The following is a 24,225-nucleotide window of genomic DNA, read 5'->3' on the forward strand; positions in this document are numbered from 1 at the left end:
TAAACATCCTCCACAAGTCAGATGTGGACTTGTTCAAAACGAACTGCTCCCAATTAACACTCCCTCATTCCTGCCCAATATTCGTGTAATTTGCCTTGCTCCAATTTAATACTCCCCTGCAAGGTCCGTATTTGTCCTTATCACAGCTATCTTAAGGAGTCGTGTTCACTGTTCTCTGACTGTTCTCCCACTGAAAGACTCAGCCATCTATCCAGGTCGGCTATGGCCCCTCTTCTTGCTGAACTGTCCACATATTGGCTTAAGAAACCCTCCTGGATGCAGCTGGCAAATTTTGCCCCCATCTAAAATTCTTGCACTTAAGAAGATCCCAGTCTATATTAAGAAACTTGAAGTCACCCACAACAACCCTATTGTTTATACAACTCTCCCTAATCTGCTTGCATATCTGTTCCTCAATATGTTAATAACTATTGGGAGGGTGAAATTGGATTGTAGTATAATTCCATCAGAGTCATTATCCCTTCCTTATTTCTGAGTTCCACCCTTATAGACTTGGTGGATGAGCTGAGCCCTCCATTATGTCCCCTTTGAGTGCCCATGTGATATTGCCCAAGATTCTTCCACTTTGCTCACCCTGGTTAGATCATTGCCGTGACTATGCAACCAGCAAGTGCTGTGCCCTTCTCCCCTGCTGCAATGTCTCAAAGGGTTTGATCAGCTCTCTGTCTGGATGCTTTGTGGTTGGCAGACATAGATCACTGTCTCCATCTGGTGGTGAGACTTGGATTCAGCAGAGTCTAAAACTGGCCAGAAATTGAAGCAGATATTATGCCCCCTGGAAGTGTTGTTTTAATTTCCTTCACCCCCTCCCCCCGCAATTGATCTTCATTGACAACAGTCACTCCCAGCCAACACATCCACTCATTGATAAAGGAACAAACCAGCCCATAAACCTTCTCATCCCCTTTCCAATTATACAAATCCAGCTGTTACTAATATAACAAATTGTTTATGTTAGTTTTCCCCAAAGCAGCACCCTCCTTCTTCACACCATTGCCAAAATATTCATGTCACAACAACTATCATAAGCACATTAGGAGAAAGGTGTATTGTTTTTACCAAAAATATAAGTTCTTTCAGTTTAAAGAGTTCAAGAAGGGAATTCGTTAGTCCTCTGTGTTAAAATCCTGTGTCTGGAAAGTCTGTGACCACAGCTTGGGTTTACATCACCACAGGAAAGAGGCAGAATGGTGGAAACATCTGCAGGCGAGTAGGACCAGTCTATAACCATCAATAAATTCATGATTGATCCAGGAGTCTCCAGGAATTAGGATTAATCCCCTGGAGAATTAAAATAAGTGTGTTTGTCAGTTTCTTTGAACACCTTAATTTATCACTTATAGTGAAAATTGGAATTGTGAGAGGGCATTGAATGAAAACCAGCAGGAATATATCTGAACCAAGCTGGCAACACCAAGCGTCCACTCCCAGACAATGTAGCTACAAGCATTGCATAGTGTGGGCATTCTCTCTCTATTATCTAGGTAATAATTTTTTGCTTACTTCAGGACTTCATTCAGTAGACCCTCCAAATTAAAAACACTCCATCTTGTTTCTTACAAATTTGAGTTAGTTTCCTCCAAGGTAATTCTACACAAGTTTTACCAGTATGTCACCAATTGTACACGACTTTCACGCAAGGGGTCCTTCGAATTTTGCTTCAATGTAGTATATATTTGATGGAAGACTGATTCATGAAATTCCCGTCATGTTCACTTTGTTCAGCTCTGAGTCTTACTAAGAGGAAAGAAAATCAAAGTTCTTGATAGCTTTAGTTCAGAGAAGCCAGGAAAGGAAGGATTATCTTGTGAACATGTACCTAGGCTCTCCAGATCCATTGTGTAATTTTAAGCTTAAAGGCCCAGCCTGGAATTTAGGTTAGTTCTCAAACTGCAGGCTGGACTTGATTGATACAAATATGAAAGAGATTTACTTCAGAGTAATGTGGGAGCCCCTGCTGATTACTGGTCACAGAGCAATTCCATGAGCAATGCTGTTTACAGTGCCTATAGAAAGTATTCTCCCCCCCCCCCCGGAAGTTTTCATGTTTTTTTGCTTTACAACATTGAATCACAGTGAATTCAATTTGACCTTTTTTGACACTGATCAACAGAAAAGACTCTTTCGTGTCAAAGTGAAAATAAATTTCTACAAATTATTCTAAATTTATTACAATTATTAAACAAAAAATAATTGATAATTACTCACCCCCTTCAAGTCAGTATTTAGTAGATGCACCTTTGGCAGCAATTACAGCCAAGTTTGTGTGAGTAGGTCTTTATTACCTTTACACACCTGGATACTATAATTCTCCCCCATTCTTCTTTACAAAACTGCTCAAGCTCTGTCAGATTGCATGGGGATCATGAATGAACAGCCCTTCTCAAATCCAGCCATAAATTCTCAATTAGATCAAGGTCTGGGCTCACTTGGCCACTCCAGGACATTAACTTTGTTGTTTTTAAGCCATTCCTGTGTAGCTTTGGCTTTATGCTTGGGGTCATTGAATTCCTGGAAAACAAATCTTCTCCCTAGTCGTAGTTCTCTTGCAGACTGCAACAGGTTTTCCTCCAAGATTTCCCCGTATTTTGCCGCATTCATTTTACCCTCTACCTTCACAAGCCTTTCAGGGCCTGTTGCAGTGAAGCATCCCCACAGCATGATGCAGCCACCACAATGCTTCACGGGATGGATGGTGTGTTTTTGATGGTGCATTTAGTCTGATGGGCAAAAAGCTCAATTTTCAGCCAGAGAACCTTCTTCCAGCTGACTTCAGAGTCTCCAACATGCCTTCTGGCTGAGATTTCATGTGATTTTTTTCAACAGTGGCTTTCTCTTTGCCACTCTTCTATAAAACTGTGACTGGTGAAGTACCCAGGCAACAGTTGTATGTGCAGTCTCTCCCATCTCAGCCACTGAAGTTAGTAACTCCTCTAGAGTTGTTATAGGTCTGTTGGTGGCTTCCCTCACATGCCCCCTTTTGACACGATCACTCAGTTTTTGAGGACGACCTGCTCTAGACATATTTACAGCTGTGTCATATTCTTTCCATTTCTTGATGATTGACTTAACTATACTCCAAGGGATATTCAGTGACTTAAAAAATTCTCTTGTATCCATCTCCTGACTTGTTCTTTTCAATAACCTTTTCACAAAGTTGCTTGGAGTGTTCTTTTGTTTTCATGGTGTAGTTTTTGCCAGGATACTGACTCACCAACAGTTGGACCTTCCAGCTACAAGTGTAATTCTACTACAATCAATTGAAGCACCTTGACTGTACACTAGCGATCTCCATTTAATTAATTATGTGACTGCTAAAACCAGTTGGCTGCACTTGCGATGATTTGGTGTATCATATTAAAGGGGGGGTGTTAATACTTATGCAATCAATTATTTTGTGTTTTATTGTTGTAATTAATTCAGATCACTTTGTAGAGTTCTGTTTCACTTTGACACAAAAAAAAGTCTTTCTGTTGATCACTGTCAAAAAAAGCCAAATTAAAACCACCATGATTCAATGTTGTAAAACAATGAAACATGAAAACTTCCAAGGGGGGGCAGTGAATACTTTTTATAGACACTGTATATGTACATTGGATCGACAAGTAAGTGTAAGGCACTGCAGTTAATTGTTAAAAGCAAATGATTTAAAAAATGTCAAAAATATTTATTTGTCAAAGTACCTTTTCAAAAACTTTTAAAAATTATCTCACATTTTGAAATTAGATTTATCTGCAGTAATGTACATTCATAAAAGAGTATCTTTTTCCTCAGTAATTAATCCATTGATAGAGTAACAATACTGACACCTCCACACTGTAGCCTTATTACTCCCTCAGAGGTGAGAACCAAGTGACCTCAACGACAAACCCCAGCCTCCAAAGCTATTTAATTCTATTAGGCTCTTCCTTACACCATAACACTCACACTGTCACACCACTTTCATCGTCATAGACGTCCAGAGAGCTTGCTGCATCCAATTAACGTTTGTCTCCAATATCCTGATTTCTTCTCATCAACATGTGCCATTTAATGCAGGGCATCTCAAAAATATAGCATACTTAAATCCCTCAAATGCAAGACCTCTGAAATCTTCTGCACCCTTGCAACATCCTGTAATAATACTGATCCTCCCTCAATCTGTGTGCTCACCCCTTGATTTCCTTCACCCAACCAATGGCAGTTGCGGCTTCAACTATCTGGCCCCAAAACTTTTGGATCACTTCTTGAAACCCTTCCTTCTCTCTCTTTCATCTTTTTTTCTCTCCAGTCCTGCTGAAGGGTCTCGGCCTGAAATGTCTACTGTACACTTTTCTATAGATGCTGCCTGACCTGTTGAGTTCCTCCACATTTCGTGTGTGTCACTTCTCTCCTTTCTTTAGTTTTCCATCTAAATCCTCACCCTTTGGTGAAGATGTTGCCGTTTTTATTGATACCGCAGAATACTTGCAAAACCATATGGTTTTTGTTGCTATACACTCTACTGCAGCCAGTTTCCAACTTGCAGATGAGAAATTGGAACAAAGTTAGTCACATCTGTCCTCTCAGGGTAATATGTAAACTCCCACAGCAACATCTCAGAGAAGAACAGGACAATTCTCCCTGGTGTCCTGACCAATATTTATCAATCAACTAACATTACTAAAAGACATGGATCTGCTTACTCCTACAAAACATTTTGGAATCTTGCTGTGCACAACTTGCTGTTGCACTTCCCAAACTACTACTTTGACTAAATATCAGTAAGTTTCGCTAAGTACAACACATTTTTAGAATATCTTGGAATCAAGTCTTCCTTAATTATAGCCAACATTGCCAAGTGGTACAAAGTCACATACATGGATAGAGCATTGGCTGATTGGCAGGAAACAGAGAGTGGGAATAAAGGGATCCTATTCTGGTTGGCTGCCGGTTACCAGTGGTGTTCCACAGGGGTCAGTGTTGGGGCCTCTTCTTTTTACATTGTACATCAACGATTTGGTTTATGGAATAGATGGCTTTGTGGCTAAGTTTGCTGATGATACGAAGATAGGTGGAGGGGCCGGAAGTGCTGAGGAAACGGAGAGTCTGCAGAGAGACTTGGATAGATTGGAAGAATGGGCAGAGAAGTGGCAAATGAAGTACAATGTTGGAAAGTGTATGGTTATGCACTTTGGCAGAAAAAATAAACGGGCAGACTATTATTTAAATGGGGAAAGAATTCAAAGTTCTGAGATGCAACGGGACTTGGGAGTCCTCGTACAGGATACCCTTAAAGTTAATCTCCAGGTTGAGACAGTAGTGAAGAAAGCGAATGCAATGTTGGCATTCATTTCTAGAGGAATAGAGTATAGGAGCGGGGATTGATGTTGAGGTGCTGGTGAGGCCTCACTTGGAGTACTGTGGGCAGTTTTGGTCTCCTTATTTAAGAAAGGATGTGCTGACGTTGGAAAGGGTACAGAGAAGATTCACTAGAATGATTCCGGGAATGAGAGGGTTAACATATGAGGACGTTTGTCCGCTCTTAGACTGTATTCCTTGGAGTTTAGAAAAATGAGGGGATACCTCATAGAAACATTTTGAATGTTGAAAGGCATGGACAGAGTGGATGTGGCAAAGTTGTTTCCCATGATGGGGGAGTCTAGTATGAGAGGGCATGACTTAAGGATTGAAGGGCGCCCATTCAGAACAGAAATGCAAAGAAATTTTTTTAGTCAGAGGGTGGTGAATCTATGGAATTTGTTGCCACGGGCAGCAGTGGAAGCCAAGTCATTTGGTGTATTTAAGGCAGAGATTGATAGGTATCTGAGTAGCCAGGGCATCAAAGGTTATGGTGAGAAGGCGAGGGAGTGGGACTAAATAGGAGAATGCATCAGCTCATGATAAAATGACGGAGCAGACTCGATGGGCCAGATGGCCTACTTCTACTCCTTTGTCTTATGGTCTTATATCAAGAGGAGATATAGGAAATCATACAAGATTTCAAAAACAAAGTTAACTGAAAAGAATCACTAACATTCTCTTTATACAAAGCAGCCAATTTACCCAATGACTCATTCCAACCAAATCAACTTCAAATGGATCAAAAGTCCTCTCCTGCTTCCTATATTGGTGCCTAGGGATATGATAATCCTCGAAGTAGCTCATAGGAAATCTGGCAAAGCTCAGCATCAAACATCAACACTACCTGTATTAAAGTCTGAAGAGTTGAAGACCTATTATCACAAAGCAACACTTGAGCTTTCACACGCTCTTTGCCTCAGTGCACAACAGTTCACACAGACACCAGGTCCTCCTCTTTAATAGAATCACAGAATCAATGGGACTAATCAACATTTGAAAGCAAGACCTACAACCTCAGCACTCCCAAGCTCAGTTCCATGGCAGTGAATGGCTCTTGCAACACTACACTCAATGCCAAGGTCAGGATAAATGCTTTAAATGCCCCAATGGCCAATGTCATCTCGGGGAGACCATAAGAGCAGTTGGCCCATCAAGTCTGCTGCGCCACTTCATCGTGGATGATTTATTACCTCTCTCAACTCCCCTCCCTGCGGAGCACCACTAGTCACTGGCAGCCAGTTAGAGTCACAAGTGCTGGCCATTTCCTGTGGGTTGGGGAGAACGGTCAACCACACCAGAGTTTCCTTTAGCCAAGCATTCTGAGTCTCAATGGTAGATCTGTTGAGAATACAGCTGAGGCTCAAGGTGAAACAAATGGTAGGAAGATAATGGAATTACCCTCCAATGACAGAAGGACTATTAACTTCCTGAGCAGCAGAGTTATTCCATCTTACAATCTCAATGTCCTTCAGCATCCATAACAATCCAATGGATTGGAACAGCATGGGTAATAAAATGATGTTGAGATATGGTCTCAAAGAGAGACAATCAGATAGATGGTGTAGAGGTCCAGTTACTCCACATTAGCCACTTGTGGGATAGGCTCCTTTGTGATTTCACCCAACACTGTTCCAGTGGTTTGGTTTTAATCCTGACTACTGTACTGTCTGTGTGGAGTTTGCAAGTTCTCCCTCCGACCACATGGGTTTCCTCCAGGTTCTCCAGTTTCCTTCCACACAGTGTGGGTTGGTAGGTTAACTGGCCACTGGTGTGTAGGTGAATGGTAGAATCCAGGGTCAAGTTGATGGGAGTGTGGGGAGAACAAAATAGGATGTGCAAATGGGTGACTGATGGTTAATGGGTACTTGGTAGGTCAGAGGACCTGTTTCTGTACTGCGTTTGACTCTTGGATTTGGTCAGCAGGAGGTTCGCACTGAGAGTGGAACATGAGTACAAAACAGGTTTCTCAAGATATTGTTCTAGGTCAACACACTACTCCTTCCCCTTTGACTTGCCACCGAGTCGCTTCATGAGCTTCATGAGACTGAACTTGCTTTTCTTCTTCAGATCAGGTTCTATGTCCTTGTTGATGTCTGCCAGAATGAAGGGAAGTGGTAACAGAAGAGAAGTGGAAGGAGGGGGAGAGGCAGAGAGAGGAAATACAGGGGAATGGGGACGAGAAAAGGAGGCAGGAAGGTGATGAGGTTGGGGAAAAGGAAGGGGATAGAACAAAGGAGGAGATAAAAGGGGCAGAAAGAGAAAAGTTAAAAAAGTGCATGAGGAAGAGAGGGAAAGGAAAAAGATCAGAATGGAAAAATGGGATAGGGAAAAGAAGGAGGGAGGTTAAATAGTGAGGGGAAAGTGGAGAGGAGAGAGAACAAGGATAGAGCAGGTTAAACAGGAATGGGGAGAAGTGGAGAGGTGGGAAAGAAAGGAGGAAAGAGATGAGAAAGGAGGGGCCAATGCAGTGGAATGGAACAGAACACGTGAAAGGAAAGAGAAAATACAAAGAAGATGCGAGGTTATTTATATTCAAAAACCAAAAGCCGAATTTCAATGAAATGTTCTTGCTCCTCACCAATTTTGTTGATCATAGCTTCCATCATGAGGTCCTCTTCCATTTCTCTGCAATAAGAGCAAGTGAAACAGGGTGACTTATTGCTTCCTGATCAGCCTCCCTGCTCAAGCCTTCTGGTACTGCCCTAGGTACAGGCCTCTGGAATCACCAGCAAGAATGGCAGTAGACGCTCCCTTGGTCTGTCCCACCCAGAATGAGAATGAACAAGTCCATAGATAATTAGAACTTAAACTATTCATTCACAGTTGTTGACAAAGTCTGACATGCTTAACATCACAAGCATTTGCCTCTACTACGCAAGTCATAACATTTTGATAAGAGCCATTGAGTAAACATGCAAACAGTAATACAACCCAAGTTATCCATGCCCATCAAAGCTAGTCCCATTTGCCTGTATTTACCCATATCCCTCTAAAACTTCCCGATCTATGTACCTAGGATTTAGGATTTAGATTCCTTTATCAGAAAATGTATATAAGTATATAACCTGAAATTTGTACTCTTCACAGACATTCATAAAACAAGACCCCTTAGAGTGAATGATAGCACATATAGGTAGATAGATAGATGTAGAGAGATATAGAATGATAGATAGATAGATACCTGTCCAAACATTTTTTTGTTCACCTGACGTATTTCTTTCAAAGGTTCACTGTCTGATAATGTTTCAACAAAGAATTTTAAACCCCCTGAACTGTGTAACATCGTCTTATAAACAGTTCTTCAGTAATGCCAATAAAGAACTAGTGAGGAATGAGTGAACCAGAGACCAGACAACTGGGCAGCGCAAGCAATTCAGTGCAGTTACTGCACGGTGCAGACAGGGTACCTGCTGAGAATGTACTTCACAAGACTCTACCTCCCACTTACACACTAGGGCCTTTAAAATAAGCTGTGCACTTCCAGGCAACAGTGAGTGTTCGGTGCCATGGGTGGCTGTCAGCCAATGTGAAAGGCAGACTGGCAGATGGTACGTCCTGAGCCTCTCCTCAGCTCTCTGTGATTGGTCAGCAGAGTTGGATGTAAAATACTGTACTTTTAACAGTTTAGTTAACACTTATACAATTCCACCATCCCTAATATACTGTTAATTCCAGGTGATTCCGTGTGAGTTACAGTATATCATCCCATCTTCGGCTTAGAGTTGAAAGAAAGAAAGCAATTTTCACACTCCTCTGAGGATGCCAAATAAGCTGGTACAGTATCTTTCCTGATGCCATTAAGTTCCATAGGGCTTGGGGGTCAGCCCCTAGTCCCCGAGTCTCATCGGAAGGAGACACAGGGATGGAGAGGGGCTTTCACCCGGTAATGTAGTTCACTCTCATCCTGATCATGGAGAGATACACATGCAGTCAGGGATCATTGATTGAAGGAAGTGCGGGCTCTCCTGGAAGGGATGGGGTGGGGTGGGGGTGAAAGTGGGACCATGGATGTTGCAGGTGCATTCATTCAGCCCACATATTCTTCAGCTGATCATCCTAACCACTTCCTTACCCCATGTCATCACTGGTGTCTATACATTCACTTAGTAAAGCCCTAAGCCCTGAAAATCCCTCCCTAAGTCTTCCCCTCCCCCTAATGTTTAGGGATGTGCATTAAAGTACGTCACCACCCCATCTTTGACTGAACTTTTGTGCACCTGCACTGGGAAGTGTTTATAAAGATGGGTTAAGTTTTGTCTGAAAATGCACTCTCATCTTTGGACATCTTGCCAAGATGAAGCTGCAAGTCCTCGATAGTCTCTTTGTTTCCGGGGAGCAGTGGGAGGAGAGCTTTGCAGGTGGTAAGCACCAGTCGTGTCGTGTGCAGTTGGTAGGTGCCAACCGAATTGTTGGTGATGTCGTAGTAGCAGGCGCACCAAAATAGCTCAGCCAGAGTGGCGGCACAGGTTTCCAGCACTGCAGCCTGGAAGTTCTCTGGGCCCTTTGCTTTTGCTATATCCGTATTCATGATAACACACGATTGTATTGAACTGGCTAGGGACTGGCTTCCTTGATGCATGGAGCTCAGGAGGAAGCTGGGCAGCATTATCTGCTTGGCTCTTCTGCTGTGATTGCTTCATCCTGGTCTTTCTCAGTCACACGATAAAATGTACAGCTGTCAGAAACAGGAATGTCCCCTTTCAGCTATCTGCTGGTTAAACACCCAACGCTTTTCATCAAAATGCCACAGAGTGATGAGAAAAGGTGTATAAATATAATTAAAGCATCACCTGGGTCAGTGGTAGAAGGAGAAGAAAGGGAAGGGAGAGAAGGGGTGTTGTAAGCAAGTGATTTAGTGGAGTTGAGGTCAGTCCAAAGGAGCAAATTAACTGGACCTGATAGTCTTGTTTTTGATTCCAAAATTACTCCATTGGCAATCATAAATGAAAAATTCAGGGATTTTCTTACACATCTCCCTTTGTAACCACCTTGGGCTACCTCTTACCTCACTCGATCCTCATCCAGTCTGTCGATGATGTTATTCCTGTCCTCCACTGTTTTCAGCAGCTTTTCCATCAGTTCCCGTTCACGGGCCCGGTCTTTGTCAGTTTTTTGTTCCTCTGCAACAGTTACACGTTGGAAATCAGGAAGCCTCTAGCCACCAAACATTATTATAAGCATTTTCGACAATAGGATGGCTGATCATTGCTCGATTTTGATTTCTCCCCACATTTGCTACAATTGTGCATCATCTGCACCGTGACCACTGTTGGAATCGAACAGCCAGCAATATTCCTCCTAGTCTTTGCCTGATATTCCTCAATTCCTTGCATTTCTCAGCTCTTTTCAGCTCATGAGAACTGCAGGAATTTAGAAATAGTAAAGGCAATAAGCAAGTAAATAGGTGGGAAAGTAGAATGGGGTCTGGAGAGAAGTGAAGGGTTTGTGGCAGGATGGAGGGCAGGAGTAATTAAAGATGCAAAGGCAAGAAAGGAATAATGAGGAAAGAAAGGAAGCAGAGGATAGGTCAGGAAGAGAAGTGGATATTATCAGCAGAGACATTATTGGAAATAAAAAGCAAATATGTAGTGAGTTTCATTGGAACAATATCAAAGACTAATTCAACAGCATTCAAAATCTAATATCCAGTGCTGATTGCTCTTTTCAACTAAGCTTTGGTCACTCACCTGCTTTACCCATTAACATTCGCAGTTCCTGGTCAATCACACGCTGGTGATCCTCCAGAATCTGTTGCTTTGATCTGTCCACAAAAAACAAAGGTGGGGGATTTACATCATTAAGACTTAGATTCAGGAGTGGGAGTTACATGGAAAAATCAAAGGCTTCAGACATTCTGTTTGGTGATGTGCCTTGGGGAGCAGGAGCAGGGTAAGGAAATTGAAAATGACTTTGAACACACCCGCCAGTTGGTTGGCACAGGTACTCCATCAGCATCTGTCACCTTGCAAGTGTTTACCCTTTTGGAAGACATTCTTATGTCAGCCTCTGAGACAGAGATCACAGGGTCACGGGGTGCCACAAGAATTCTCATAGCTGTAGTTCTATTCTCCCTTTCAAAACGAGCAGAAAAGGTGTTGAGTTCACCTGGGAGTGAATCATCACAGCCATTTATGATGGTAGATTTCACTTTGTAAGATGTAATAGCCTGTAAAATCTGCATGAATTCAGAACACTTTTCTCAACCAGTCCCTGATTTGTTTAAAGGGGGACAACATTCCAAAGGTATTGATGACTCTTTTACTATCCCCATCTGTTCACCTTCTACTTAAGCCGGACTCTGCTGTCCATACCCTCATAAGCATGAGATCTATTTTCTCTATTCTGAATACAGTGATTTACCCTCTCCTTATGTGGCTTTACTCTATGGTCCTCATACACTGCAAGCAGACTAATCTCTGTAATCCATCCCACTTGCAAGTATCTCAGTCCTGTAATCCTCTAGGTGCTAACAACAGTTTCTGTTTTGCAGCAGTGTGAAGACTGAGTGTGGGAGGACAGAGCAGAGGGTGTAAGTGGTCAGGGAGGAAGGGAGTGATGGATGGCAGGGGCAGGATAGGCTTCGTGTTCGGGAGAGGAGATGTTGGAGATCGCAGTACTCTCTCTTGCTCCATCCTGCTCCGATTCTACTTACATGTAAACAAGTTCAGACTCCCTTCTCATCAGCAACTGCTTCTCATGGATCAGTTTGAACCACTCCACCATTAGGTCATCTTCTTGGTCATCTATTTTTAATGTAAATACAAGAAGTGTTGAGTGCTTTTTTAAGTTGAAGGGTTGAAAGCCAGACAATGCAAAGGTCCTGCTCCAACACACTGGCACTGGTACTGAGTCTTCACATTCCACAATGGTCATCTTCTGATAAATCAAACCGAGGGGCAGGAATATACCAAAGGTTCAGGATCCATCAAATCTGCCCCACAGTCACCAAGCTCCAGCATGAAATGCAAGGAATCAGTCAGCCACTCAGCCCTTCAACCCTGTTCTACTATTTAGAAAGCTCATAATTTACCTTCTTTTTCCAGCCTCTGTATTATTCATTCCCAATATTTTCACATTCATTCAGTATCCAAATCTCTTTCTTCTCCTTTGGTTTATCCGCCATTAATTTTAATTATGTGAAGCTCAGATTGTGACATATTTGTCCCTGGGAATATGCAAAAGATCTCTGAGAAGGGATAAGGGAAAATCATCTTGGGATCAGGATGATTAATACAGTCCAGTCCAAGATCGAAGGGAAGATAGTGGTCTAGAAGTTCTAAAGTGGTTAGATCAATGCTCTCCTATGCTCTTCATGGCCCACTTGAACTGCTCATTCTTACAATCAGGACAACTGTCTCAACAAAAGCAGAGAAAGCTGGAAGCAAATCTGAAAGCACCATAGATGCCACCTCATCTGGAGTGTTTCCAGCATTCCCTGTTTTTGTTTCGGACTTCCAGTCCCTGCAGGATTTTTTGCAGCTCTGCTGCATCCCTTTACAAACACAGTTCAACAGTATCAATGTACTAGGTATTGAGAATTAGGTATTGAGAAGCTGACATGAGCAAAAGACAGTTTAACAACATTAAATTAAAAAAACAGAAATTAAGAAAAATTGCTTTTCAGGGGTTAAATGTAAATCCCTGGTGATGGACGGATCTGGGCAAGAAGGTGTACATGGACAGGGTAGACAAGGTTCTCTGATTTAGATAATCAGGGGCAATATCTTAGTTCCACCAACCTGCCTTGATTGCCTTTCCAGCAATCATTCAAACCAACACAGATCTCCACTGTCCCAAGACAGTCCCTGCCCTCCAATCCCTTCACTGCCAGGCAAGAAGCAACAGGGCTCACTCACCTCCTTCGCAGGTCCGGAGCTGAGGTTCCAGCTCCACCCCCTTCTGTTCTAAAGCGTCCAGCTCCTTCCCAATACTTTTCAGTTCCCTCTGAATTTCCTGCTCCGACATCCGGCAACTGGGTGGAGTCTGGAATGAGGAACGTGGAGATTAAATAGAACACAAAGAAGTAGGCAGACACATGGAGCTGATTTTGGATATTCTTCCCCTCTGAAATGAGAAACCTGATGCTGGAGTTGGTGCCCAGCAGTCTATGAGTCAGGGCCTGTGGGTTCTAACTATCCCAGAGAAGTCAGCCCCATATTTCAGACTGACTCTTTAAGTGCAATATTTTAAGACCATAGAACCATAAGACATAGGAGCAGAATTAGGCCACTCGGCCCATCAAGTCTGCTCCACCATTCTATCATGGCATATTTATTATCCCTCTCAATTCCATAACTCCATTCTCATGCCTTCTACCCAAAACCTTTGATGCTCTAACTAACCAAGCACCTATAAACCCCTGCTTTAAATGCACTCAATGACTTGGCCTCCAGAGCTATCCATGGCAATAAATTCCACAGACTTGCCACTCTCTAGCTAAAGAAATTCCTTTTATCTCTGTTCTAAATCGACATCCCTCTATTCTGGGGCTGTGTCCTCTGGCCCGAGACTCACCAACTACAGGAAACATGCTCTCCACATACACTATATGCTTTTCAATATTCGATAAGTTTCAGTGAGATCCTCCATCATTTTTCTAAACTCCAGCTAGTATAGGCCAACAGCCATTAAACGCCAATCAGGTGTTAACCTTTTCATTCCCGGAATCATTCTCATGAACCTCTTCTGGATTCGCTCCAATGCCATCACAGCTTTTCTTAGATAAGGGCCTAAAACTGCTCGCAATACTTCAAGTGAGGTCTCACCAATGCCTTATAAAGCCTCAGCATCACATTCTTGCTCTTGTATTCTAGTTCACTCAAAATGAATACTAACATTGCATTTGACTTTCTTATCACTAACTCAACCTGCAAATTAACCCTCTGGAAATCATACACAATGATTACAAAGTCCCTTTGTACCTCTATTTTTTGAATATTCTCCCTTTTTAAAATATAGTCTATGTCCTTATTTCTTCTACCAAAGTGCACGGTCATACATTTCCCTACACTATATTCCATCTGCCACTTCTTTGCCCAATCTCTCCTCTGCAGACTCCCTGCTTCCTCAGTGCTGCCTGGCCCTCCACCCATCTTTGAATCCTCTGCAAAAGTGGCCATAAAACCATCAGTTCCGTCATTCAAATTGTTGACGTTTAAAGTGAAAACAAGCTGTCCCTGCGGAACACCACTAGTCACCGGCAGTCAACCAGAGTAGACCAGCTACGATACCACCTCTTGCCACTTGCCAGTCAACCAATCTTCTATCCATATTAGCATCTTTCCTGTAATACCCTGAGCTCTTATCTTGCTAAGCAGCCTTAAGTGTGGCATCTGAAAATCCAAGTAAACAACTTCCACTGACTCTCCTTTGTCTATCCTGCCTGTTATTTCCTCAAAGAATTCCAACAGATTTGCCATGCCGTTAAGGAAACCATGCTGACTTCTGGCCTACTTTATCATGTGTCTCCAAGTACCCAAAAACCCATCTTAATAATTGACTCCAACATTTTTCCAACCACTGAAGACCAGCTAACTGGCAGGGGTGCAGTGCTAGCTGGAGTGCACCGAAGCACGTCCGGCACATCTTTAAGAAAAAAGCCGAAATAAACAAGCTAATTAATTAGGTGCTGCCCAGGGTGATTTGAGTATCTCATAAACTGCTGATCTCCTGGGATTTTTACGCACAACAGACTCTGGAGTTTACAAAGAACGGTGCCAAAAACAAAAAAAAATCCAGCGAGTGGCTGTTCTGTGAACAAAAACATCTTGTTAAATCCACTTGCTGGATGTTTTTTTGTTTTTGGCACCATTCTTTGTAAACTCCAGAGTCCATGCAGCAGCAGGTGCAGAAAGAAGGCCTGGAAGATCATCGGGGACACCAGTCTCCCCGACCATAAACTGTTTCAGCTTGCTTCTGCCTAGCAAACGGTACCACAGCATTAAAGCCAGGCTACGGGACAGCTTCTTCCTACAAGCCATTAGACCTATAAACTCACATGTCTATACATTGCGATGGAGTCATAAAGCAAAGATTTTTATTCCATCATGTTGTGGGATGGATGTAAGACTTAAATAAATTCTAAATTCTAGATCTCCGTCAGGCCACAGTGCAAACGGAGAAACAATAGTGTCCTCAAACCCAAGATATCTAACTCACCCTGAAACTAACCTATCATCCCTTGTCCCCCACCTTCCAGCTTCTGACACTTTCATCAACACACAACACATGCCCACTACCACACACACACAACCCCGACTCATATCCCTTACCATACATATAATCACACCCTACACATACATAGATGTACATACAAAGACACACATAAAAATGCACATGTACACATGCAAAATTTCACACAAATCCATGCACAGACCTACACAAACACAGAAAGACACCCACAGTCCTACACATACCTATCCACACTTATCTACTTTCCTAGCACACACACCCACAGAAAAGTTACACACAAACTCATATACACAAGTACACACACATACGAATTCTGCACATGCATACACAAACACACGCACACACTTATATAACCAAAAGCATCCACACACAACCACCTGCTCACAGAATTACCAACATACATAAATACAAGAGGTTCTTCAGATGCTACAAATCTTGAGCAACACACACAAAATGCTGGTGGAACTTCGCAACTATCTATGGAGGGGAAAAAACAGTCAATGTTTTGGGCCAAGACTCTTCATCAGGTCTGAAAAGAAAGGGGGAGAGAAGCCAGAATAAGAAAGTAGATGGAGGAGAAGGACTACACACTGAAATGAGATAGGTGGAACCAGATGAGGGGGAAGGTGGGTGGGTGGGGGAAGAGGGATGAGTGGGAAGGTGAGTGAGGGAAGAGGGATGAGGGGGAAGGTGGGTGAGGGAAGAGGGATGAGGGGGAAGAGGGATGAGGGGGAAGAGGGATGAGGGGGAAGAGGGATGAGGGGGAAGAGGGTTGAGGAGGAAGGTGGGTGAGAGGGGGAAGAGGGTTGAGGAGGAAGGTGGGTGGGAGGGGGAAGAGGGATGAGGGGGAAGGTGGGTGAGGGAAGAGGGATGAGGGGGAAGGTGGGTGAGAGGGGGAAGAGGGATAGGGGGAGGGTGGGAAGAGGGATAGGGGGAGGGTGGGTGGGTGAGAGGGGGAAGAGGGATAGGGGGAGGGTGGGTGGGTGAGAGGGGGAAGAGGGATGAGGGGGAAGGTGGGTGGGAGGGGGAAGAGGGATGAGGGGAATGTGGGTGGGTCGGGGGTAGAGGGATGGGGGGAAGCTGGGAGGTAGCAGGTGGATGTGGTCACGGGCTGAAGAGGGAGGATTCTGAAAGACTGTGGACAGTGGAAGAAAGGGAAAGAGGAGTGCCTCCAGATGGAGGTGATGGGCCAGTGAGGTTAGAAGAGAAGGGGTGAGAGTGGAACCAGAAAGCAGAATAGCAAAAGAGAGAAGGTAGACAGGGGTAAAATGACCAGAAGTTAGAGAAATAAGTGCTCATTCTACCTACAACTAGGCACACATACATACACTGACACATAAATCCACCCACCTACACACCATATCCATTCAACGAACCAGACGTGTTCTCGTCTGCACACTCACACACTTCTATGACTGACATGCCAATTCACACGTAACCAAGTATACACACAGATGCACAGTTATTTACAGATCAATGTACCCAGGCAATAAACACAGCACAAATCACAAACACACAATACACATACACCCAGCCATTTATACTCAAACAGATTTACTACCAAGCCACACACACACACACACATTCTGACACACACGTGTATCCACTATTTACAGGCAAACAGCTTGTTCTGTAACAGAGCGGAGCATTCAGCACAAAAATACATTTGTTTGCTACTTTATTAGGTATACCTGTACACCGCTTGTCAATACAAATATCTAATTGGCCAATCATGTGGCAGCAACTCAATGTACAAAAGCATGCAGACATGGTCAAGAGGTTCAGTTGTTCAGACCAAACAGCAAAAAGGGAAAGAAATCCAAGTGACTTTGACTGTGGAATGATTGTTGGTGCCAGATGGGGTGGTTAGAGTATCTCAGACACTGCTGGTCTCTTGGGATTTTAACACACAACCATCTCTAGTCTACAGAGAATGGTGCAAAAAGCAAAAAAAAAATTCAATGAGCAAATTCTATAGGCAAAAAGCCTTGTTAATGAGAGAGGTCAGAGGAGAATGGCCAGACTGGTTCAAGCTGACAGGAAGGTGACAGTAACTCAAATAACCACACGTTACAACAGTGGTGTGCAGAAGGACATCTCTGACTGCACAGCATATTGAACCTTGAAGGGACGGGAAGGAGACCATGAACATTCACTGAGTGGCCACTTTCTTAGTACAGAAGTGGCCATTGAGTGTAAGTGTACAGATGTGGCAGAGGAGATTAATCGAATTCTCTGTTGGCATCATGTGCACCCTCAGTTTACCGTTATTCTCTATACCTTTGTCATTAATGTGTAGTGGCTTTTTCTTCCTTTTTCTCCTGTTCTCACCTCTTGTGATGATTCAGCAGGTTTTGCCAGATTATTGTTCTCCTTGTCATTGCCACCTATGAAAACATCTTTAAAAAATTCTTCTCTTGCTGTAAAGAAAGGAGCATATAGATTACAAAACATACAGAATTCATAGGGGACTTCACAAGTGCATGGGGGTTGTTTCCCTCGTCTGGGGTGTCCACAAGCAGCGGTCAGCCTGAAAGAAAGAGTCAGCCATTCAGCACTATATGAGAAAAGATTTCTTCATGCTGAACGTGGAAAATATTTGTTCATGAAGAACTCAGTCTCCTCTACCCATGAGATTGAATCACAACAAAGTCTCCTCGGTGCAAGATCAATATATTTCTGGATACTAAAGAATTCAGGGACTATGCAGTTCATGCAGGAAGGTGGCATCAGATGAATGCTTATTAAATGGTTGGAAAGGCAAGGAGGGCGATGAGGACTTCTCCTGCTTCTATTTCATAGAACCCGAGTCCCCTTATCACACACAAACCATCAACCACCCATTGACAGTAAACTTACACCAACACCATTTATCCTCTCCATGATCCTACCCAATGGAAACTTGCAGCGTCCAGTTAAGCTGCCAAACCAGCATGTGTCTGGGATGTGGGAGGGAACCGGGGCACACAGAGGAAACGCACAGGGAGAACATGGAAACGCCACGGAGACAGCACCAAGGTCAAAACTGAGCACAGTTGTCCGACACTGCGAGGCAACAACTCTACTAACTGTCCTGATGAAGGGTCCCGGCCCAAAACGTCGACTGTACCTCTTCCTAGTGATAAATACAAAATAATCTGCAGATGCTGTGATCAAAGCAACACTTTCAGTACGCTGGATGAACTCAGCAGGTTGAGCAGCATCAGTTAGAAACAATGAGTCAACGTTTCAGGCCAGAACCCTCCGTCAGGATTGAAGAATGAAAGATGGGGAAGGATTTGAAGAATGCTTGTAGCTTCAGTTGAAAGATCAGTAATTTGAAAGACAAAGGGGTGGGGGAGGGAAAGCATGATGTCATAGCCCTGAAAACAATGGGTAGTAGAAGAAGGAGGCGGAACCATGAGGGAGCCGGGGGAGGGGGTAGAGTGAAATAGGGATAGAGGAAGGGAGGGGGAGGGAATTACCGGAAGTTGGAGAATTCTATGTTCATACCAAGGGGCTGGAGACTACCTAGACGGTATATGAGGTGTTGCTCCTCCAACCTGAGTTTAGCCTCATCATGGCAGCAGAGGAGGCCATGTAGGGACATATCTGAATGGGAATGGGAAGCAGAGTTGAAGTGGGTGGCTACCGGGAGATCCTGTCTGTTGTGGCGGACGCAGTGGAGGTGATCGACGAAGCGGTCCCCCAATCTGCGTCGGGTTTCACCAATGCAGAGGAGGCCACACTGGGAGCACCGGATGCAATAGATGACCCCAACAGACTCACAAGTGAAGTGTTGTCTCACCAGGAAGGACTGTTTGGGGCCCTGAGTGGTTGCAAGAGATGAAGTGTAGGGACAGCTGTAGCACTTACGCTTACAGGGATAAGTGCCGGGTGGGAGATCATTGGGGATGGACGTGCGGATAAGGGAGTCGTGGAGGGACCGACCCCTGCGGAAGCGGAGAGGGGTGGAGAGGGAAAGATGTGCTTAGTGGTGGAGTCCTGTTGAAGGTGGCAGAAGTTGCAGAGGGTAATATGCTGGATCCGGAGGCTGGTGGGGTGGTAGGTAAGGACAAGGGAAACTCTGTACCTGTTGTGGTGGTGGGAGGATGGGGTGAGGGCCGAAGTGCAGGAAATGGAGGAGCTGCAGGTGAGGGCATCTTTGATGATGGTAGAAGGGAAACCACGATCCTTAAAGAAAGAGGACATTTGAGATGTCCTGGAACGGAAAACCTCATCCTCGGAGCAGATGCGGCAGAGACGGAGGAACTGGGAATAGGGAATGGCATTTTTGCATGTGGTGGGGTGAGAAGAGGTACAGCCGAGGTAGTTATGAGAGCCGATGAGCTTGTAGAAGATGTCAGTGGATAGTCTGTCTCCAGAGGTGGAGACCGAGACATCGAGAAAGGGGAGAGAAGTGTCCGAGATAGAGCATGTGAATTTGAGGGCTGGGTGGAAGTTTGAAGTAAAGTCGATGAAATTGATGAGCTCAGCATGGGTGCAGGAAGCAGCACCAATGTAGTTGTCAATGTACCGAAGGAAAAGTTGGGGAGAATAGGTTTGGAGCACAGACTGTTCCACACAACCGACGAAGAGGCAAGCGTAGCTGGGTCCCATGCGCATTCCCATAGCTACACCCTTAGTCTGAAGAAAGTGGGAAGAGCCAAAAGAGAAGTTATTGAGTGTGAGAACCAGTTCCGCCAACTGGAGGAGGGTGGTGGTGGTGGGGAACTGGTGAGGTCTATTACCCAGGAAGTAGTGGAGGGCTTTGAGGCCTTCTTGATGGGGAATGGAGGTGTATAAGGATTGGACATCCATAGTAAAAATGTAGCAGTTGGGACTGGGGAATTGGAAGTTATTGAAGAGGTGGAGGGCATGGAATGTATCCCGGATGTAGGTGGGGAGGGACTGAACTATGGGTGACAAAACGGAGTCTAGGTAGGCAGATACAAGTTCGGTGGGACAGGAGCAGACTATAGGTCTACCGGGACAGTCAGGCTTGTGTATCCTTGGGAGGAGGTGAAACCGAGCGGTACGGGGTGTGGGAATAATGAGTTTAGCGGCTGAGGATGGAAGGTCTCCAGAGTTGATAAGGGCGGTGATGGTGCGGGAGACAATGGTTTGATGTTTTTTGGTGGGGTCCTGTTCCAGTGCTAAGTAAGAGGAGGTGTCAGAGAGCTGCCATTTTGCCTCAGTGAGGTAGAGGTCCGTCCGCCAGACTACTACGGCACCACCTTTGTCAGCAGGTTTGATGGTGAGGTTGGGATTAGTGCGGAGAGAGTGGAGGGCAGTGCGTACAGAGGGAGTGAGGTTGGAACAGGAAAGAAGAGTGGTGAAGTTGAGACGGTTGATGTCTTGGTGACCGTTGGAGATGAAAAGATCGAGTGCAGGTAGAAGGCCCGGGCGGGATGTCCAGGAGGAGGAGGAGCGTTGAAGACAGGAGAAGGGGTCATCTGTAGCAGGAGGGGAATCCTTGTCAAAGAAGTAGGCTCGGAGACTCTTCCTAGAGATGCTACCTGGCCTGCTGCGTTCACCAGCAACTTTTATGTGTGTGGCTCTACTAACTATGCCACTGTGTTACCATTATTTCTTATGTTCTTATGCATCCAACTATTTCAGGGCAGTTGGTCAACAATACAATACAAGCAAAAAAACTACCTATTTGTTCTCTTAAATGAAGATTCCTAGTTCTAGATTCTCCCACAAGGGTAAACATCATCTCCATGTCCAGCCTGTGAAACCCCTCAGAATTTTATCTATCACTTTCTCCTCACTCTTCTCATAATTCCATACAACACATTCAACCTCTTGAGACAAAGCAACCCCATCTCACAGCAAACTCCTCAGTCCCATATCCCTACTTACCCCTGACCTCTCTCACCTGCTCATTGATTCTCCCGATTCTTCCAACAGCAACCTCTGCTGCAAGTTATCTAGCGCCTCTATATAACTGTACAACTGGTGTGGGAAGAAACTATAGCACCCTTGAAAGCCCACGTAGTCTCAAAGAGAAAGTACAAGCTCCACACAGACAGAACTGAAGGCCAGGATTGAACCAGGGTACTTCCAACTTCGAGACAGCACCTCTAACCACTATATAACTGAGCTGCCCTATACTGGGGAAACCAAGCACTGATTGTGTGACTACTTTGTATTTCAGTTGTATTCATCCCACAGGAGCTACCCTGAGTTTCTTGTACCTGCCCCCTTTAATCTCCTTCCCATTCCCATACTGATCTACCTGTCTGTGGCTTCCAACACTGTTATAACGAGGACCTGAGGAACAATGCCTCATCTTCATGTAAGTACTGGGCAGCCTTTGATACTCAATATAGAATTCAAAGCTTTCAGGCAGCTCAGTTCCTCTATATCAAAACTGGCCAATTCTGCTGTAGGTCATCTGAATGTAATACTGTATAAACATTCTCTCTTCATTGTCACAGTCTAATCTACTGAACTTTTCCTACAGCTCAGACCCACATTTCACAGCATCAATGTCAGTCATGATCTCATTGAGTACAGCAACACTGGGAGCACATTACTCTGCGAGCCTTACCCGTAGCTCGGGGACAGAATTCTGTAGGTTGACAAACACTGATTTCCTTCCCTGAACTGTGGAGTTCTCTAGGCTCTCTCCTTTCCCCCTACAGACTGCAAATATTCAAAGCCCAACCCTGCACTGAACTATTGATGAGAGGGTGATGTTCACCAAAGTTTGAAGGAGGTTAAGGAAAAAGATAAAGTAAATCAAGAACTAAAAATTAGTGATCAACATCACTAGTTACTAGTAATTAATCTCACTGACTACCTTCTTTAGGCCTTCACAACACTAAACTGTCCTACAGTGTCAGCGCAGTGCACTGGGAGTGTTGCACTGTCAGAGGCATGATCTTACACACAGGATGTAAGAACGAGGTCCCAACTGCCCTCTCAGGTGACTGGAAAGGTGATTGCTTTGAAAAGCAGGGGACTCCTCCCTTGTGTTCTTCCCAACATCTATCCCCTACATAAACTGGATCGTGATTCAGTCAGTTGGGTGGGTGGGAGGTCAAGAGTTGATGGTGAGCACCTAGGCAAGGCCCATCGGGTTCAGATAGCTGAAAACCAGCTTAGCAGCAGTCTATATGAAGGACTCCCATTATAAATGCTCCCGCCGAATGGATAACCTTTTGCCCGACGTTGGCCCCCAAGGCCTGAGTCGACATAGTAGTAGTAGAGTGGATAACTGTGCTGCTGCCTCACGTGGCAGAGGTTTGGGTTGCATGAGCCATGCTGATTTAGCCTCTGCCCCTACATTCCTCAATATCTGGCTCATTATTCAATCATTCACCACAGCACTGTCCAGGGACTGGAGCAGGGAGAAAATGGGGATTCCTGTTATTATAATGAAAGTACGTCATTGGCCAGAGGGGTTTGTGGAATGTCTTCTCACATTTCTCATGTGTCAGGGCTCTTGCTGCTTATCGCAAATATTAATGAGTTCGAGGTGAATGTAGAAGACATGATTAGTAAGTGTGCTTGTGACATGAAAAGTGGTGGTGGTGCTGCTGGTAGCAAGGAGGCCCCCAAAATGATAAGCTGGTAAATTACATTGTGAATTGTGGAGGACTAATAAGGGTAGGATCTGTACCATGAATGTAGGGCCCAATGGAACATCAAGGAAAGGGAGCTGGGTGTATTAGTCTAAGATTCCTGAAGATGGCAGCACAGATAGACAAGGTGGTGAAGAGAAGCGAACAGGATGATTGTCTTCGTTAGATGTGATAAGAGTATAAGATCAAGGAGGTCTTGATATAAATTTGTAATACATTGGTCAGGCCACAGCTGGAATACTGGCCAGTTCTGGTCATCATATTAAATGAAGGATGTGACTGGACTGGAGAGAATGCAGAGGGGATTCCCTAGGATGTTGCCTGGAATAGAATACTTCAGTTATGTGAAGAGACTGGATGGACAGGATTTGTTTTCTTTGGGGAAAACAAGGTGCGCAAAAATTACTTGAGGTGTATATAAAAAGAAACTTATTCTCACGGTACAGGTGTCTTAAGAACTCTATGATTTTCCTCCTCTATCACCTCTGGCAGTGCACCCCAGACACCCACCACTCTGTGTAAAAACGTGACTCGCACATATCCTTTCAACTTACCCTTTCTCACTTCCAACATTGGTCCTGGCTTTAAAAAAGTTGATGCTGCATTGATTTTCAAGATTATCATAGTCATTTTTAAACTCTTAATTAGCGTTGATCATTCATATTTCTGTCATCTCCTTTAACCTTCCAACACTTTGAGATCTTCCCCCCATAGCAAACTTCCAGCATCTCCCAGAACTCCATCACAACAACATTGGGGCTCGATGTTCAGTGGGTTCTATGTCTAATGGACCTCTGCATCAGCTGGGCTGTGCTTCTAATAAGGGTTGATCTCCATCCACCTTAGCCCTAAGCTGTGGGATTCTGTCCCATGCATCTCTGACTCTTTGATAACAACATGCCTGGTGCGGAAGATAAGAGCTTGTGCTGTAAGGGAAAGTGTGTCAATATTGATGAAAACTAGCTCTTACACAGAAGTCAGTGTGAGTGGGTCTATTGCAGACAGGAAGGGTGTAGCCAGTGGAGTGCACCAAAGATCAGTTCCTAGCCCCCAGTTATTTACCAATAATATTGATGATTTGGAGGAGGGTCTGGATGTAAGGTGCCAAAGTTTGCTG

General features: G+C 44.3%; 1 protein-coding gene across 2 annotated transcripts in view; it reads right to left on the minus strand.

Moving 5' to 3' along the window:
• Window positions 1-2,202: 2,202 nt before the first annotated feature.
• Window positions 2,203-24,225, minus strand: part of micall2a (mical-like 2a) — a 110,026-nt gene continuing 88,003 nt past the window's right edge. For both annotated transcript variants that reach the window (XM_063058666.1, XM_063058668.1), the window contains 7 exons: window positions 17,866-17,954; window positions 13,200-13,326; window positions 11,996-12,086; window positions 11,031-11,104; window positions 10,349-10,463; window positions 7,922-7,968; window positions 2,203-7,436 (listed from right to left, as the gene is read on the minus strand). In XM_063058666.1, coding sequence (XP_062914736.1) covers window positions 7,336-7,436; window positions 7,922-7,968; window positions 10,349-10,463; window positions 11,031-11,104; window positions 11,996-12,086; window positions 13,200-13,326; window positions 17,866-17,954 — 644 coding nt within the window. In that variant the 3' untranslated portion in view covers window positions 2,203-7,335. The remainder of the gene's footprint in view (window positions 7,437-7,921; window positions 7,969-10,348; window positions 10,464-11,030; window positions 11,105-11,995; window positions 12,087-13,199; window positions 13,327-17,865; window positions 17,955-24,225) is intronic.

This window comes from Mobula hypostoma, chromosome 9 (assembly GCF_963921235.1).
Source record: "Mobula hypostoma chromosome 9, sMobHyp1.1, whole genome shotgun sequence".
In the NCBI taxonomy this organism is placed as follows: Eukaryota; Metazoa; Chordata; class Chondrichthyes; order Myliobatiformes; family Myliobatidae; genus Mobula; species Mobula hypostoma.